The following is a 17,199-nucleotide window of genomic DNA, read 5'->3' as shown; positions in this document are numbered from 1 at the left end:
AGGGGGCGGGTCTTTACGCCAAAACAGCCTATCGTTCGGGACAACACGCCCATGGGGCCATGGAGCTATAGTTTTAATGAAAGCAGCTTTCGGTTTCATTACTGTAGAAATGAACAGTGTAGGGTCTTCTTCTTCTTGGCTTTTGACATGGATGAAACCAAACTCATGGAGGCCCACCACCGAAAAGGTAAAAAAACAAACATTTAACATCTTTCATGGACTATTTGTTACTTAGAATACACTGTTGTTGCTCAAAGGTTTGTTGGGATGGTTTGATAAATTGGCATCTGCTTGCAGGTTCTTGGGTGGGTGAGGGTTAGTTTTTAATGTGCCATCTTTTTCCTATATTTTTTCAGAGGGTCAGAGATCTCCGAGAACAAATCAAGAGACTCTCTGGGTCTTCTGTACTAGATGGTAAAACTGTCACCTAAAATTAGACTTTTAATGACATACTTTGTGTAAAGACATTGCACTGTGTAAAACAACTAACAGTGGCCAACATTTCTGCATGTGTCACCTAAATGGAAGCTCTTGCAGTGTTATGTGCTACTTTGTTTCTCAGATGCAGGCATTGATGATGCTCAACTCCTAACTTTGACCAGGGAGGACCTGAATGAGATTTTTCCAGGTATTAAGAACTTTCAGCTGAGAAGGAAGATTATGGAGCTTATCACAGACATGAAGGTAACGTCTTCTCTCAATTATGAGAACTGAACTACAGTGGTACCAAAATTATTGAGACACTTGAGCCATGCTTACAAATTGTATACATTTCATTGCTTTAGATAACAAAGTAAAAAAAAAACATCACAAGTGGCATATACAAACAAATGTGAGACTTTATCTTAGAACTAACTTTACTTTTCTGTAACATTTTTGTAATAACTTTTAAAGGAATATTCCGGGTTCAATACAAGTTAAGCTCAGTCAACAGCATTTGTGGCATAATTTTGATGACCACAAAAAATAACCTCGACTTGTCTCTCCTTTTCTTTAAAAAAGCAAAAATTGAGGTTACAGTGAGGCACTTACAATTGAAGTGAATGGGGCCAATTTTTGGAGGGTTTAAAGGCAGAAATGTGAAGCTTATTTTATAAAAATCACTTACATGAATTCTGTTCAAATGTATATATTATCTGAGCTGTAAAGTTGTTTCATTTCAGTCATTTTTATGGTTTCAGGGTTTGTTGACATTACATTGTTAAGGCAACAAAGTTGTAAAATTGTCTATAACTTTACACAGAAAAGATTAGTAAGCGATTTTATTGCACTAAAACCATGTTAACATGCATATTGTTCATGTCTTGTGGCGATGCTTTTGAAACAGTGAGTTTTTTTTTTTATGTTTACAGATTGGCCCCATTCACTTCCATTGTAAGTGCCTCACTGGAACCCAGAATTATTTTTTTATAATTAATATTTTTGTGGTAATCAATATTATGCCACAAATGCTGTCGATTGAGCTAAACTTGTGTTGAACCTAGAATATTCCTTTAAGTTCGTTTATATGAAAAGTTTTGCTTGAAAAGTACAATATTTGGTTTGATATCTAATGCAACAACATTAATACATTCTTTAAGTGTGTCCAAATACTTTTTGGAGCCACTGTACTTTATGTACAGTTTATGAAAGAATATGCCATGTATTTTAACTTATTTTGTATATTGCATTCCTTTTATGTGCATGCTCTAGACTAGAGAATAAATGTACATTTCCATATATTTTTAGTATATGAAAAATATTGAATTTTGAATATTGAAAAATATGTTTCATAAAAATGTCATTTACGTCAGTATAACATGCAGTCATATGTTACAGTAACTGCTTTGAATAGGTGCATTATGTTGATATTTATTCAGTGTAGTCTGCTAGCCATGTCAAATCGATTGTCTTATTCATGTCAGATCATTTAAATGACACTGCATTTCTTCAGTAAAATGAACTGTAATTGTATGTTGCTCTATCATTAATGATTATTATTTCATTCCTAAAAGGATTCACATCAGCCAGGTCCAGATACATTTGCCAGTGCGCTGAATTATTTAATTCAAAGAAGTAACAGCAGTGAGTAACTTAGGACCATTTAAAAACACTATTTCCAGTTATAGCAGAGAATCCAGAGTTCTCTTTGTAAACAAGATGTTTCATGTTCCTATATCTTTGTCACAGATGATGCTGCTGTACAGGTTGTATTGAGGGAGAGCCTTCGAGCTTTCAAAGATATAGAGGAGCAGCTCAAAGTAGCACAGACCTCTCTGAAACCTTACATTGATGTATTAAACAGTCTAATGGAGGCATCTATTAAAAAAGAAGACTGGAGTGTAGAAGCAGCTTCAAGTGGCAGACCATTTCCATTTGGTGAGTAACAGTAAATCTGTTAGACAATACCTCTTATAATGGTTTATTTATGTTCTTTTGATCTTTCGCTCAAGGCAATTGAAATTAAAGCATCAGAATATTTCCTTTACCTAATATACTCACAAAAATATTCATTTTGAACTTTTCTTTTGTAGAACCTTCAGTGAGAGTACATCCAATTGTGTGCAGACAAACCTTTGGAGCTGACAAGCAAATTCTTGAGCAGCTGAAGGGAATTACAGAAAGCTCAATAAGTGACTGCGAGTTGATACTGGTCTTTTGTCCAGTGGTATCGCGAGTTGGAACTGACATTAAAGAAGCACTGATGAAAATCCCAGGTAAGGTCAAGCCAAAAACTACTAAACATTGCATGCATCTGTAATTTATATAATGTTTAGGGAACTATCCTGCAAACAAATGTAGGTTCAGTCTATACTAGAGACCTTTGTTCTTATGGAACACACAAAAATAAAAAATTCTGTCATCATTTACTCACCCTAATTTTGTTTCATACTCAAAAACTTAATTGGTTGAAAAAAGAGAAGCAGCAACATTCCTCAAATGTTCCATGGAAGAAAATAAGTCATACAGGTTTTGAATAAAATGATGGTGCATAAATGATGATAGACATTTTAATTTCGTGTGAAGTAAGCCTTTAACTTTGACAGTGTAAAATAACAGTGTAAAATGCAGTATACAGGATTCCCACGGTCATAGACAACCTGGAAATATCAGGGAATTTTTAAATTGTGATTTCCAGGCCCGCTAAAGTCAAAGACAGTAATACAATTCTGAAGTCATGGAAAAGTCATGGACATTACCATAGTGAATAAAAGGTTTTTTTTCAAGTTACGCTCGGCTCTTTAAGGGATAGTTCACCCAAAAATGAACATTCTCTCATCATTTACTCACCCCCACGCCACCCCAGATGTGTATAGATGTTTTTCTTCTGCTGAACACAAACAAACATTTTTAGAAGAATTTTTCAGCTCTATTGGTCCTTTCAATGCAAGTGAATGGGTACCAACATTTTGAAGCTCCAAAAAGCACATAACATTTATATTTATTCATTTAGCAGATGCTTTTATCCAAAGCAATTAATAAATCATAAGCGATTCATCTTAAAGGAATGTTCTAGGTTCAATACAAGTTAAGCTCAGTCGACAGCATTTTTGGCATAATGTTGATTACCACATAAATTAGTTTCGACACGTTCCTCCTTTTCTTTAAAAAAAAAAGCAGAAATCTGGGTTTCAGTGAGGCACTTACAGCGAAAGTGAATGTGGTCAATTTTTGGAGGGTTTAAACAGAAATGTGAAGCTTATAATTTTATAAAAGCACTTGCATTAACTCTTCTGTTAAAACGTATGCATTATTTGAGCTGTGAAGTTGTTTAAATTGACGTTTTTACAATTGTTTTAGGGTTTGTTGAAATTACATCGTCATGGTAACAAAGTTGTAAAATTGGCTATAACTTTACATAGAAAATATTAGTAATTGATTTAATCACACTAAATTAATTTTTACATGCATATACTTTGTCTTGTGGCTATACTTTTGAAACCGTGTGTATTTTAATGTTTAAAAATTGGCCCCCATTCACTTCCAAGACAGAGACCGAGGCTGCTTCATGGATGGAGTTGGAAGGTCATTCCACCAATGAGGTACAGGTAAGCCGAAAGTCCGGGAAAGTTATTTGGTGCCTCTTTGTGTTGGTACAACATGGCGCTGCTCATTGGCCAACAGCAGGCTTCTGGTGGGAACGTAGCTCTGCAGGAATGATTTTAGGTATGCTGGAGCAGACCCAATGACTGTTCTGTATGCCAGCATCAGAGTCTTGAATTTGATACGTGCAGCAACCGGCAGCCAGTGAAGAGAGACAAGGAGTGGTGTAAAGGCAGCATAAAAGTAATCCATAAGACTCCAGTGGTTAAATCTATACATGTATATTCAGAAGTAATATGATAGGAAAGAAACAGATCAATATTTAAGTCCTTTTCTACTATAAATTCAACTCCCTGCCCAGTAGGTGGCAATATGCAAATTGCCAAAAACAAAAGAAGAAGAATGTGGAAGTGAAAATGAAGGTGGAGGTTGATAGTAAAAAGGAATTTATCAATTTCTAACACACACTTAAGTCATATGGATTCATTTTGTGCTGCCATTGTGTTCTTTTGGAGCTTCAAAATGTTGGTACCCATTTCCTTGCTTTGTATGGGCCAACAGAGCTGAAATATTCTTCTAAAAATCTTTGTGTTCAGCAGAAGAAACAAAGTCATACACATCTGGGATGGCACGAGGGTGCGTAAACAACGAGAGAATTTTCATTTTATTGGCTAAAAACTGCTTATATATATATATATATAATCCCTATCCAGTAATCACGAACAACTGTAAAAGTCATGTAAATGTCTTGCAGAAATTCATGAAAATTCATCAGTCAAAAGATGTGGGAACCCTGTGAATAGCGTTACTTATCGCGTAGGATCTAAATGAGAAATCTTTCAAATATGATTTTGTATGTCTTAACAGCTAATAAAAAAGCAATTCTGGTGGTGATGCATCATACCTTTAATCCTGAATTTGTGGGACCCAGCTCAAATGCAGCATCATCTTCAGCGAACATCGTGAAACATGTGCAAGTGTTTTTCCATGACACAGCTAAGGGTCTTTTAAAGTGTCCCGCAAATGACCATGCAGTCAATCAAATTCAGTCTGTTTTGCACCAGTACATGGGTACTAGTATGTCATGAAATGCTTTACCCTGCAATTGGTAAAATTGTGAATCACAAATATATATGTTTTTTTATCATGTTGTATCTGCAAAGGACTGTTTCCTTTGCTGTTATGTGGCCATAAGACTGTAAAAAAACTGGACATTCTGTAAACAGCACGCCTGCTAATAAATATATTGGACTGGTGTCTTGATTCAAAAAATTTAATATTTTTCACATGTATCACAATTTTATCACAATGTTTAGTAAGAATGCCAATAGCATAAACATTAGAAAAAAAAGCCATCTCCACCAAAGCTATGATATGAGCCATTATGAGACTGAACAATGCTTTCTTGCAGTTCTCACCCTGATTTCTTTAGGCACATTTAAATTCATATAAATTTCACACATCAGAGAAGTGATATCTTATCCTACCATTAATTATATCCTGGCTTTTTAAAATGCAATACGACCTACTGTGTTATAGGGGCTAAAACAAGAAAGCACAGCAGTGTATATGTCTGAACACAAAAAAACCTTGTAGCTTATCTACATAGGTACTAGGTTATGTGACTGTAGCAGGTGCATCTGTGTGTTCCTTGAACAAATCTGCACTCATTTCTGATCTCAGAAAGAGGGAAGATACAGCTATGAATCACCTTTGTGTTTCAGAAACTTCCCTTTACCGTACTTTGGCCTCTCAAGTGCCTGTATTTTGTGCGCAATGTTCACAAGTGACAAACCAGAAAAGAAAAACAAAACCCATCAAACAATATAAGCAAAGTTAATATGCTGATTTACAGAGACAGTCCTCTTAGGACAAAAGTAATCCAGCAACCCAGAAAAATTGTTGACATGGTTATGAAATGTTCAGCTTTCAACAGCCAACTGTTGTGTTTACAATCCCCATGCCTGAAGAGTAACCAACTTCTCTTGGTTATAGGATTCCGTAGGCACATAGATATTTCGGTGTGAATAGCACAACACGACCATGAATAATCATGGATATTATTTCCCATAAATGCACTCAAAGGCAAAACAAAAACCAAACAAAAGTGTACAGTATGAATGGTAGGGTACAGTCAGTCAGGACAAAAGTGCCATCCGTTTAAATTCGAGTAATTAGCTAAAGCATTGTGCTTATCCAAGTTTCTTTCCTTGTATGACACTCTGAGCTATGATTTGCTGGGAATACTGTCCATCACTGGCTTGGTCCTTTCAGGCGATTACTCCAGTAATTGCTGTAGGTCTTGTTGAACATGTTCTTGCAGCATAGCTTAGCATTTAGGCGGGAGCAGATGAGGAAGGATCCACCCATTTTCCGGTGCAGCGAATAGGTTTCCTCAGGTGGAGGGATGAGCCGCTGTTTTAGCATGACAGGGATGAGGTTGTGGATGCGCTCTGTGGTGCTTTGCGCTCCGAAGTCAAAGGGCACCTCGGAAGCAAAGGCCTCACCCAGAATCATGACTGCATCCACATGGGCATTCACCATGGCCTGGATGAGGAGAAGAGGTAACAATAGCATTCCTTATGTCTTATGTGTAGAGATTGATCGATATTGCATTTTTATGACGGAGACCAAATATTTTTATGTTTAAGTGTACAATAACAACATGCAGAATCAATTTATAATTGTTGTATTTCTCTATTATTGCACACAAAGAGTTAATTTTAACCTGTTTTATTGGCAACACTTGTGCAAGGCTCTTCACTTAATCTTTTGAAATCTAAGATTTCCAATTCATTTCATTTTTGTTTTGGGCTATTAAAAAAGTACATTATTTTATCTGTGACCACCGTTTCCGATTTGAATGTCGTATTTGGTAAACAGATAGTAAAAATATATCAGCCAAACCAATTATCTGTCTGTCTCTAGTTATTTGCTACCCAAAACACAGACACCAGGGTGGTATGTTCCTACCTTAGACTCATAACCAGTCAAGAACTTCATGTCTATGGATTTCTTTAGCACTCCTTCTCTATCACCAGCTGCTGCTGCCTTGATGACCTAGTATAAGGACAAAGATGCAACCAATTAAAAATGGATGAAAAATTACATTTTAATGACTGCTTACTTTCATTTGGACACATTTACCTCGATATAAACATCTGTGAAACTTTCATCAAACCCTCTTGTTGCACCAAAGTCCAGCAGAGCAACCTGTGGATTGAGGAAGAGCTTCATTACTCAAAAACCGATTTGAAAGTTGAAGCCAAAATAACTTAAGGGATAGTTCATGAAAATTCTCTCTTCATTTACTCACATTCATGCCATGTCAGGTGTATGACTTACTTTCTTTGCTGAACAAAAATGAGGATTTTTAGAAAAACATCTCAGCTCTGTAGGTCCATACAATGCAATTAAATGGTGGCCAGAACTTTGAAGGTCCAAAAAGAACAAAGGCAATCTAAATGACTCCAGTGATTAAATCCATACAGCTGAAGTCAGAAGTTTACATACACTTAGGTTGAAGTCATTCAAACTCATTTTTTAACCACTCCACAGATTTCATATTAGCAAACTGTAGTTTTGGCAAGTCGTTTAGTTTGTGCATGACACAAGTAATTTTTCCAACAATTGTTTACATACAGATTGTTTCACTTTTAATGGACTATTTCACAATTCCAGTGGGTCAGAAGTTTACATATACCAAGTTAACTGTGCCTTTAAGCAGCTTGGAAAATTCCAGAAAATTATGTCAAGACTTTAGGCAATTAGCATTTGATAGGCTAATTGGAGTCAATTGGAGGTGTACCTGTGGATATATTTTAAGGCCTACCTTCAAACTCAGTGCCTCTTTGCTTGACATCATGGGATAATCAAAAATAATCAGCCAAGACCTTAGAAAAAAATAATAATTGTGGCCCTCCACAAGTCTGGTTCACTCTTGGGAGCAATTTCCAAATGCCTGAAGGTACCACATTCATCTGTACAAACAATATCTATCAATCTATCAATCCCAGAACAACAGCAAAGGACTTTGTGAAGATGCTGGAAGAAACAGGTAGACAGGTATCTATATCCACAGTAAAACGAGTCCTATATCGACATAACCTAAAGGTTGCTCAGTAAGGAAGAAGCCACTGCTCCAAAACCACCATAAAAAGCCAGACTTGTTGGAGAAATGTCTTCTGGTCTGATGAAACAAAAATTTAACTGTTTGGCCATAATGACCATCGTTATGTTTGGAGGAAAAAGGGTGAGGCTTGCAGGCTGAAGATCACCATCCCAACCGTGAAGCATGGGGGTGGCAGCATCATGTTGTGGGGGTGCTTTGCTGCAGGAGGGACTGGTGCACTTCACAAAATAGATGGCATCACGAGGAAGGAAAATTATGTGGATATATTGAAGAAACATCTCAAGACATCAGCCAGGAAGTTAAAGCTTGGTTGAAAATGGGTCTTCCAAATGGACAATGACCCCAAGCATACCTCCAAAGTTGGCTTAAGGACAACAAAGTCAAGGTATTGGAGTGGCCATCACAAAGCCCTGACCTCAATCCGATAGAAAATTTGTGGGCAGAACTGAAAAAGCGTGTGTGAGCAAGGAGGCCTACAAACCTAACTCAGTTAAACCAGTTCTGTCTGGAGGAATGGGCCAAAATTCCAGCAACTTATTGTGAGAAGCTTGTGGAAGGCTACCCAAAATGTTTGACCCAAGCTGAACTATTTAAAGGCAATGATTCTAACTGACATAAAACAGGGAATGTTTTCTACGATTAATTGTCAGGAATTGTGAAAAACTGAGTTTAAATGTATTTGGCTAAGGTGTATGTAAACTTCTGACTTCAACTGTATCTTCAGAAGTGATGTGATATGTGTGGGTGAGAAACATATAAGTGTTTGTTTTTGTTTTTTTTTACTAAAAATCTCCACGTTCACATTTGTCTTCTTTTGTTTTTGATGATTCACATTCTTAATGCATTTCACCACCTACTGAGCAGGGAGGAAAATGTAAAAAAAGACTTAAATATTGATCTTTCTTCACCCACACCTATCATATCACTTCTGAAGGTATAGATTTAACCACTGGAGTGTATATGGATTACTTCTATGCTGCCTTTATGCACTTTTTCAAGCTTCAAAGTTCTGGCCACCATTTACTTGCATTATATGGTCCTACAGAGCTGAGACGTTTTTCTAAAAATCCTTGTTTTTGTTCAGCAGAAGAAAAAAATTCATACATATCTGGGATGGCATGAGGGTGAGTAAATTATAAGAGAATTTTCATTTTTGGGTGAACTGTAACTAGATATTTCTGATTTACTGCTCATAAGTATTCAAATACTTATTTTTAAGGAAACACATCTGCTTAGCATTTTTTAGGAATCCACTAGGAAATATCACCGACTTTGACACTCCTTCTTACCCTGTGTGTTTGTGGATCATAAAAGAAATTGGACCAGTTGGGGTCAGTCTGCATGTATCTGAACTCAAACAGCTCTCTCAGACACAGGATCAAGATGTTCTCGCAGATCTGTACATCAATAAAATGTCTGGTTACTACAGCTACAATGGACTATAAATCCAGTGTATTTATGTCTGAACCAGTTATATGTAGTACTTAAGTTTAACCTCATCAGTCTATTGCAACTTAAACCTTAAGGCAGTTCTAATCCAGTATTTACAAACAAAATACTGTAGTAGACCATAAAGCCTTTAAATCGTACTTGTACGGTTTGTTTAACAGTTTTACTGACTTCATTTACATCAACATGCACCATTTCCTTTATTCAGAGCCTGGATGGGTAGTTTTATTTCAAACTGCATTCTTTAGCCTTTTTGTTGTTGTTGGTATAGCTATAGCCTTGTTTACACGTAAGCATAATTTAACCTAATAATGAAACAAAATGTTTTCACCACCAGGTGGCGAAAGTGCTCCAGGATGATCACTGACTTTGAAGAATGAGTCACATGGTTTCAAATGTGTTCAGAAAAATATCATAAAATACAGTGTGGCCTAATACCACACCAAATGATCACTTGCCAATATATTTTACAGTTGGGTACAAAAGTCCACCAGTGAAAATGCTTCCATTTAGCATTTTTTCTAATTACATTCAGGATTACAATTTGAGTGAAACACTGAAATAACATTAGTTTTTTTTATGTCCCTTTTTTGCTTTACTGACAGCATGCAGTCAAGTATGGAAGAAAATCTGACCTTTTGTTTAAGAAGTTAACAAGATCAATGTCACAAATTTGCTTGCATTTGATTTGTGACCTAGAAATATTGAAGAATCTTAAATAACGCAATTACACTATACAATAAGGTTCCATTTGTTAACTTTAGTTAACAACATTAGTTAACATGAACTAACAATGAACAATACTTTTACAGCATTTACTAATAATGGTTAATGTTAGTTACAACATATCCTAATACATTTAAAATCAAAAGTTGTATTAGTTAACATTAGTTAATGCACATTTATCTAACATGAACAATGAACAATTGTAGTTTTATTAACTAACATTAATATATGCTGTAAATAATATATTGTTCATGATACCTAATGCATTAACTAATGTTAACAAATGGAAACTTATTGTATAGTGTTACAAATATTTCTTAATCATTTTAAATGATTTAAACCTTTCTTTGTTTTATAATCATTTTTCCAAACCCTTTCAGGTTTAAATGGAATTTCAAATCCCATAACGTTTTCAACGTGGACTCTTTTGAACCCCACTGAATATAATTGGTATACTAACATACTTGGAGAACTGCAGGAAAACTCAAATGTACTACATTGTATTTTTTAAAGTTTGTTTTAATGCCCAACAGGATTAGGGACCAATTCATAATCCAATTTCAAACATGTTTCAGTGTTTGTAGATGAATTGGCTTGACCTACATTTCAAACCTATGCTGTAGGTTCGAACAACAAGGTCTTAAATATTTGAAGTGACAAATACTGTATGAATTGATGGTGTTAAATGACTTTGACACATTTTATACATGTATTTGCCACTGCAGTCTAGTTTATTTAATTCAATGTGAAAACAGTTTTAATCGGCCAGGATCTCCAGGAATACCTCATTTTTGAGTTCTTGTGATAGCCCCTCAGCCTGATCCAAGGGAAATCCAGGTACCAGCTCGGTGGTGAGGACGTGCTGGCTGCTGAGTTCGCCGATTACCTCTGGCACATAGAAGAAGGGCTGATCTTTCAAAAGTTCCCTGCCAAAAAGCACAAAGCACTTTTTTTTTAATTTTCAAAAGAGCTGAACTCCCTGGCAAAATACTGACAATCTAGTATTAGCAGTATTTTATAGTGTTGCTGTATTATTAAAAGAATAGTATGGATATAAACCTATCATACATCTATGAAAATATCTTTGTGTTCCATAGAGGAAAGTAAGTCATACTAGTTTAGGATGACTTATGGATGAGTAAATGATGAAAGACCATTTTTGGGTGAACTATCCCTTTAGTAGCCTCAGTCTCCATTCCTTTTGATCATATGGGAAAGAGCAACCCAAATATTCTAAAAAAAAAATATATATAATAATAATTATATATATATATATATATATATATATATATAGTGCCTTGCAAAAGTATTCAGACCCCAATTTTCTCAATTATCTCATATACCTGAATTACAAATGATGCAATTAAATCTAATTCTGTTTGATATTTTATTTTAAAACACGAACTCAAAATCAATTATTTTTAGGTGACACTGGTTTTAGGTTGGGAAATATATATATATATATATATATATAAACCCCTGTGCTATGGAAGCTGCCAGGTTACACCGATGAAAGAAATTGCCCTAACGAGGACACAATTACTTTACCATTGGCATCCACCTGTGAATCAATAAAGTTGCAATCACATTTTCTGGATTAAAAAAACCCACTGTTGAAGGATCATTGGTCAGGCTGAGAATCTGAAGGAAAATGAAGACCAAAGAGCATTCCACAGAAGTTAGAGATAAAGTAATAAAAATGCATAGATTAGGGAAAGGGTACACAAGGGTATATCCCAGTGAGCACAGCTGGATCAATAATCAGGAAGTGGAAGCTGCACCACATCACCCAGGCACTGCCAAGAAAAGGCCGTCCCTCAAAACTCAGCGCTCTAACAAAAAGGAGACTTGTGAGAGAAGCCACAGAGAGGCCAACAATCACTTTGAAGGAGATACAGAGTTCAGTGGCTGGGAGTGGAGTAATGGTGTACCACTCAACCATATCAAGAGCACTGCATAATGCTGGCCTGTATGGGAGAGTGGCAAGAAAGAAGCTGTTACTCAAAAAGTACCATCTGAAAGCACCTCTGGAGTTTGCCAGAAAGCATGTGAGTGACACAGCTGCGATGTGGGAGAAGGTTTTGTGGTCCGATGAGACCAAGATAGAGCTTTTTGGCCAAAACACAAAGCGCAAACCTAATACTTCCTATGCCTCAAGACACACTATCCCTACAGTGAAGAGACTGAAGATCTTGTTAGAATTGAAGGAAGAATGGATGGAGCAAAATATAGAGAAATACTGCAAGAGAACCTGCTTCAGTCCGCTAAAAACTGAAGCTTGGGAGGAAATTCACCTTTCAGCATTACAATGATCCCAAGCACAAGGCCAAAGCAACATTGGAATGGCTCAAGAACAAAAAGATAAATGTCCTACAGTGGCCCAGTCAAAGTCCTGATCTCAATCCTATTGAGAATCTGTGGCACTATTTGAAATTGCAGTCCACAAGCGTCACCCAACCAACCTGAACAACCTGGAGCAAATCTGCTGAGAAGAACGGGCCAAAATCACCTCGTCACTGTGTGCAAAGCTGGTACATATGTACCCCAAAAGACTTAAAGCAGTTATTGCAGCAAAAGGTGGCTCGACCAAATATTAACTTGTGGGGGTTGAATACTTATGCATGCAAGCAAGATATTTCAGTTTTTTATTTTTCATTAAACCTTACTTTTCATACTTTTTTTCATTGAATACTTTTGCAAGGCACTGTGTATGTATATATATGTGTGTGTGTATGTATGTATGTGTATAATATATATATATATATATATATATATATATATATATATATATATATATATATATATATATATATATATATATACACACACACACACACACACACACACACACACACACACACACACACACACACACATTTACTTTTGCATTTCAAGGAAGACAGAAAGTAATTTGGTTTGGAACAGAATGAGAGTGAGTAAGTGAACTATTTCTTTAATACTATTAGTAGTGTCGCTACTTTAAGTTACTCTTCAACACTGGTCAGCTGGTACTTTGAGCAGACCAACGAAGGTCTGAGTTTTCTCCAAAGGTAAAGACACATATCATGCCTTGAAGGCATGCATGTAACTATATCTTTCTCTTGGAACATATGCATCATTCTTCACCCTCCCTGTGCAAGGCAGGGTCCCCAGTAGAGTACAGGGCACAGTGTACGGGGTGGTGTTACCCGACAAGCTTGTTGTCAGTGTTTATTATTTCCAGTTCTGCTATATTTAAAATCCGTCAGCACGCAAACTGGTCCTTTAGATCTTGTCATTCAAACCCTGGTCTTCCAGCTAGTCTAAAACCGATGAGTGGTTATTTTTAGCCCTGGATTTTGATGCCACAATGCTCTAGAGTAGACGTTATGTGGGGATACTAAAGTGCACAATCATTCTGAGCGGTTTGTTGTTTATTTTTGCCTTGCGTAAACCATCCTTTCAAAGGGCATTATGCTATAGACACAGCTTGGTTATATTTAGCTCTGATATCAGGTACAATACAGCCTTAAATATCCTCTGAGAGCCAACGGTTGCCCATGATTTAATAGGGGAATTAAAGTGCTAGATTCATGAACATGATGATGGGATGCTCTGAATTAGAAAGAGAAAAGGTCTTGAGATTGTTTTTGTTCACTCACTTGAATTTCCGAGCACACTTGGCCTCCCTTATGTAATCACACTCCAGCGCCAGCTCACGTCGCATCACATCTATCAAATGCTCCGGGAACAGACCTGCACGGCCATGCAAGACACAGTAAGAGATGAGTCAGTAGGTTATAAGCTACAAACAACATTGTAGCACTTTGTAATTAAACGTGGTAAAATTTATATTTTCGGAAAATACAATTCGCAAATGTGTAACCTAATTCACATTCACAGAATGATTTACAATTGCCAAAGATGATTCAGAAATATACAGGTGTGCTCACATTTTTTTTTTTTATGTTTTTACTTGTACAGATTGATTGTTAAATCTGCATTTGCAAATTGTCACACGTTTGTGGACCAGCTTCAGAATGAAAAGCAATTCCATGAGAGCATTTCTCGTATACAAATACAGCTACAATGTAAAGCAATGTGTAGCTAATATGAGGCGAGTTCTAAATAAGTTTAAGTAATTTCTAAAAACAATTAATTTAAATAATATCCAAACAAATCTGCATTTTATTGTATTTTATTAATTTACTGTATAACTGAGTTATCTGACAAAGGTGACACATTTTGTGTGTGTGTTCTTTTTTTTGGGGCTTGGTTCAGAGACAGTCTTCCCTGACAGCTGAATATTTGACCAGCATTGATCATTCAGCAGCGACTTCTGTTTTAACAATGACACAGCTCATGTGAAAAGCTTTAGGGGCTCTGATTGTCCATCATACAGTCTGAACTCTATCAGCCCCATTGAGAATCAGACTCTGGCTCATCAGGCCCTGAGTGCGCAGATCTCACATGCTAAACTTAGATGAGAGTGCACTGACATCAAGTTCTTGGAAAGAATGAGGTCAATGATTGTGTCGCAACATCAGCATCAATATGATTTCATCAGTTTCATCAGGGAATGACGAGAAATCACACAGATGGTTTTGAGAACAGCACTGTAACATCTTTTTTCTCAGAGGCTGACTAAGACGAATAAGCAGAAAACAAATGTTGCAAGTGATGTAAATTATGTCAGTCAGTTTTGCAGAGGGTACAGTAGCTAAACTCAGGGAAACAGAGGTTCAAGTGTTAGTAACATAATGCATTGCACTATTGGTAGTATACTTTATCTATTATAATCCAATCTATTTGGGTAACAATTTTTGCTATATTAGTAAATACTTCCTAATAGTAACTTTGAATAATTTGTTTTTATTTATTTATTATATTTATATATAGAGAGAGTGTATTCAACATAAATTATTGAATGTGTTAATTCTTAATTAGATAATAGCATTTCACTCTTCCTAAATGGGCTGTAGTAGAGTAAGTCTTGCATTTAAATTATTATTATTTTTTTGTAAAACATAAAGTCTTTAAATTAACATGTTAAATGTATTAAACATCTTTATTCAATATGGAAAATTATTTATCTATTTTTAATGTGAGGGTTATGTTAAAACATAACCTGATGTTAAGGTATTGCAATAAATTAAACTTTTTAAATCCTACAATTATTTAGAGTGACTGTGAATAAATATAGCAATGTAGATTTAATGTTTGTCTGATGAGTTTCATTTATTTATTTTTTGTTGGGAAATGCCACCACAACTGTAGAACATCCATATAAAGTACATCCATCACTATAGACCCTTTTACACCTGGTATTAAGATGCATTTTGGGTGAACCGATCACATGCGGTCAGCACTAAATAGAGGTCTAAAAGGGGTCTAAAATGTTTGTGATCGGAAAAATACATTTGAATGTGGTCAAAAACGCATGTGACCACATCGCATTTGAGGTGTAAATGCTAATTTGTCCTGATGCGTCCCGGACAGCAGCGAAGCACCACCTCTCGCCTGTCAATCAACCGCAAAAAACGAGATAAACTTTGCCGGTTATGAGTGGCTTTATAAAGGAAATAACCATCCGATCAGAAAATTTACATCCACAATAAAACACGAGAACTTTTTTTTCTGCTTTCTTTGTCTTTTCTTACTTTGTTGCACTTTAATATCATGCTGTAACACAATGACATAGTGATTGATGCATGTCGTAATGACATCAGAGACCCTCCCCTCCAAATCTGAACACAAGTAGTCACAAGAGACGCATTTAGCGACCAGGTGTAAACAGCGATGTGCCTCGCCTGACCACATGTGATCGGATCACCCAAGAGGCATCTTAATACCAGGTGTAAACGGGGTCTATGATCTTATTGATGTGTATTGAGACTGCGCGCAGATCGGATTATTAAACATGAGTGATGAGGTAATCACCTTCAGGAAGGGCGTTGCTCATGCTCAGGACCGTCATCAGGTTATTCACATCACTGTTGATGCTCTGGGCCACTCCAGGATACTGTAGGTAACAAAAGCACATTGCACTGGCTTCAGAAAATATTCATTTTGTTAACCAAATCAAGTTCAAACAAGAGGCCAATACGAGCTTCCCTGGGCAAAGGGGGCTTGAGATGAGCGCGCTAGAACAACACATGGGCTGCCATGATGCCTGTCGCAGGAAACCAAACATACCATAACAGGCCTCTAGCTATATTTTACTAAAAAAAAAAAAAAAGCTGAGAGGAGAGAAGTCCAAACAGATTTAGGTTATCTAAGTATAAACACTGAGATTGCAATCATTTACACAAGCAGATAGTGGTAATTGCTCTTTGGACTTCAGGCTGCTTATGTTATTAACCTATTAAGGGCGTTTTATTGACCTGTTTAAAATGACACTTCTCTAGTAAACCGGTTTGATAAGGAAGGAAGCCTATAATTGTACTGCAAGTGATTATTCCTGCTGTTTAGTCTGCACCCAACCTGGATTTTCATGGCAACTTCTCGACCGTCTTTCATCTTGGCCAGATGGACCTGTCCAATGGAGGCAGCAGCAAAGGGTCTTTCCTCAAACATCTCCACTTTATCCCTCCAGTTTGGGCCCAGGTCATTGTTCAGGGCTTTCTGCACAGAGCAAATAATAAACGGCATACAAATGTAATAAATAAATAAATACAAATATATACAAAAATAAACAAATAAAAAAAGACCCATTACAAACAAATTTGCAGCTAAATTTTTTTTTCTTCTCAATATTGTGTACTTGTAAACCAAGTTGACAAGTGTCAGTGAAGAGCATTCTTGACATGAACAGCTGTAATTTTGCTAAATAATGCAAAAAGTGTGAAAATATTATTTTATTGTGTGTATTTAAGATAAACATACAAGTA

The 17,199-nt window shown here is 36.3% G+C and overlaps 2 protein-coding genes across 3 annotated transcripts in view; one reads left to right on the top strand and one right to left on the bottom strand.

The window, feature by feature from the left end:
• Positions 1-60: 60 nt before the first annotated feature.
• Positions 61-5,279, top strand: LOC127410015 (uncharacterized). 2 transcript variants are annotated; one of them, XM_051644995.1, is made up of 7 exons: positions 61-187; positions 357-414; positions 563-684; positions 1,995-2,064; positions 2,170-2,358; positions 2,514-2,696; positions 4,891-5,279. In XM_051644995.1, exons 1-7 carry the CDS (start codon positions 77-79, stop codon positions 5,109-5,111), a joined length of 954 nt encoding a protein of 317 aa, XP_051500955.1. In that variant the 5' UTR covers positions 61-76; the 3' UTR covers positions 5,112-5,279. The 2 variants fall into 2 exon arrangements, with proteins under 2 accessions (XP_051500955.1, XP_051500956.1); XM_051644996.1 differs by having other exon boundaries at positions 529-684.
• Position 5,280: 1 nt separating this feature from the next.
• Positions 5,281-17,199, bottom strand: part of LOC127410014 (atypical kinase COQ8A, mitochondrial-like) — a 36,943-nt gene continuing 25,024 nt past the window's right edge. The window contains exons 8-15 of the mRNA XM_051644994.1: positions 16,793-16,933; positions 16,250-16,331; positions 13,972-14,065; positions 11,115-11,256; positions 9,445-9,552; positions 7,171-7,236; positions 6,997-7,083; positions 5,281-6,570 (exon numbers count right to left, since the gene is read on the bottom strand). Of these exons, the coding sequence (XP_051500954.1) occupies positions 6,277-6,570; positions 6,997-7,083; positions 7,171-7,236; positions 9,445-9,552; positions 11,115-11,256; positions 13,972-14,065; positions 16,250-16,331; positions 16,793-16,933 (1,014 nt within the window). The 3' untranslated portion in view covers positions 5,281-6,276. The remainder of the gene's footprint in view (positions 6,571-6,996; positions 7,084-7,170; positions 7,237-9,444; positions 9,553-11,114; positions 11,257-13,971; positions 14,066-16,249; positions 16,332-16,792; positions 16,934-17,199) is intronic.

Source organism: Myxocyprinus asiaticus, chromosome 19 (genome assembly GCF_019703515.2).
Source record: "Myxocyprinus asiaticus isolate MX2 ecotype Aquarium Trade chromosome 19, UBuf_Myxa_2, whole genome shotgun sequence".
Lineage (NCBI taxonomy): Eukaryota > Metazoa > Chordata > Actinopteri > Cypriniformes > Catostomidae > Myxocyprinus > Myxocyprinus asiaticus.
This window is presented reverse-complemented; position numbering and strand designations above follow the sequence as displayed.

What these genes read in the sequence shown, in the direction of transcription:
- LOC127410015 (XM_051644995.1), top strand. Translation starts at nt 77, where the DNA reads ATGAAAGCAGCTTTCGGTTTCATTACTGTAGAAATGAACAGTGTAGGG. An exon ending in TGGGTCTTCTGTACTAGATG is followed by an intron (nt 415 to 562) that starts GTAAAACTGTCA and finishes TTTGTTTCTCAG; the next exon opens with ATGCAGGCATTGATGATGCT. An exon ending in AGCACTGATGAAAATCCCAG is followed by an intron (nt 2,697 to 4,890) that starts GTAAGGTCAAGC and finishes ATGTCTTAACAG; the next exon opens with CTAATAAAAAAGCAATTCTG.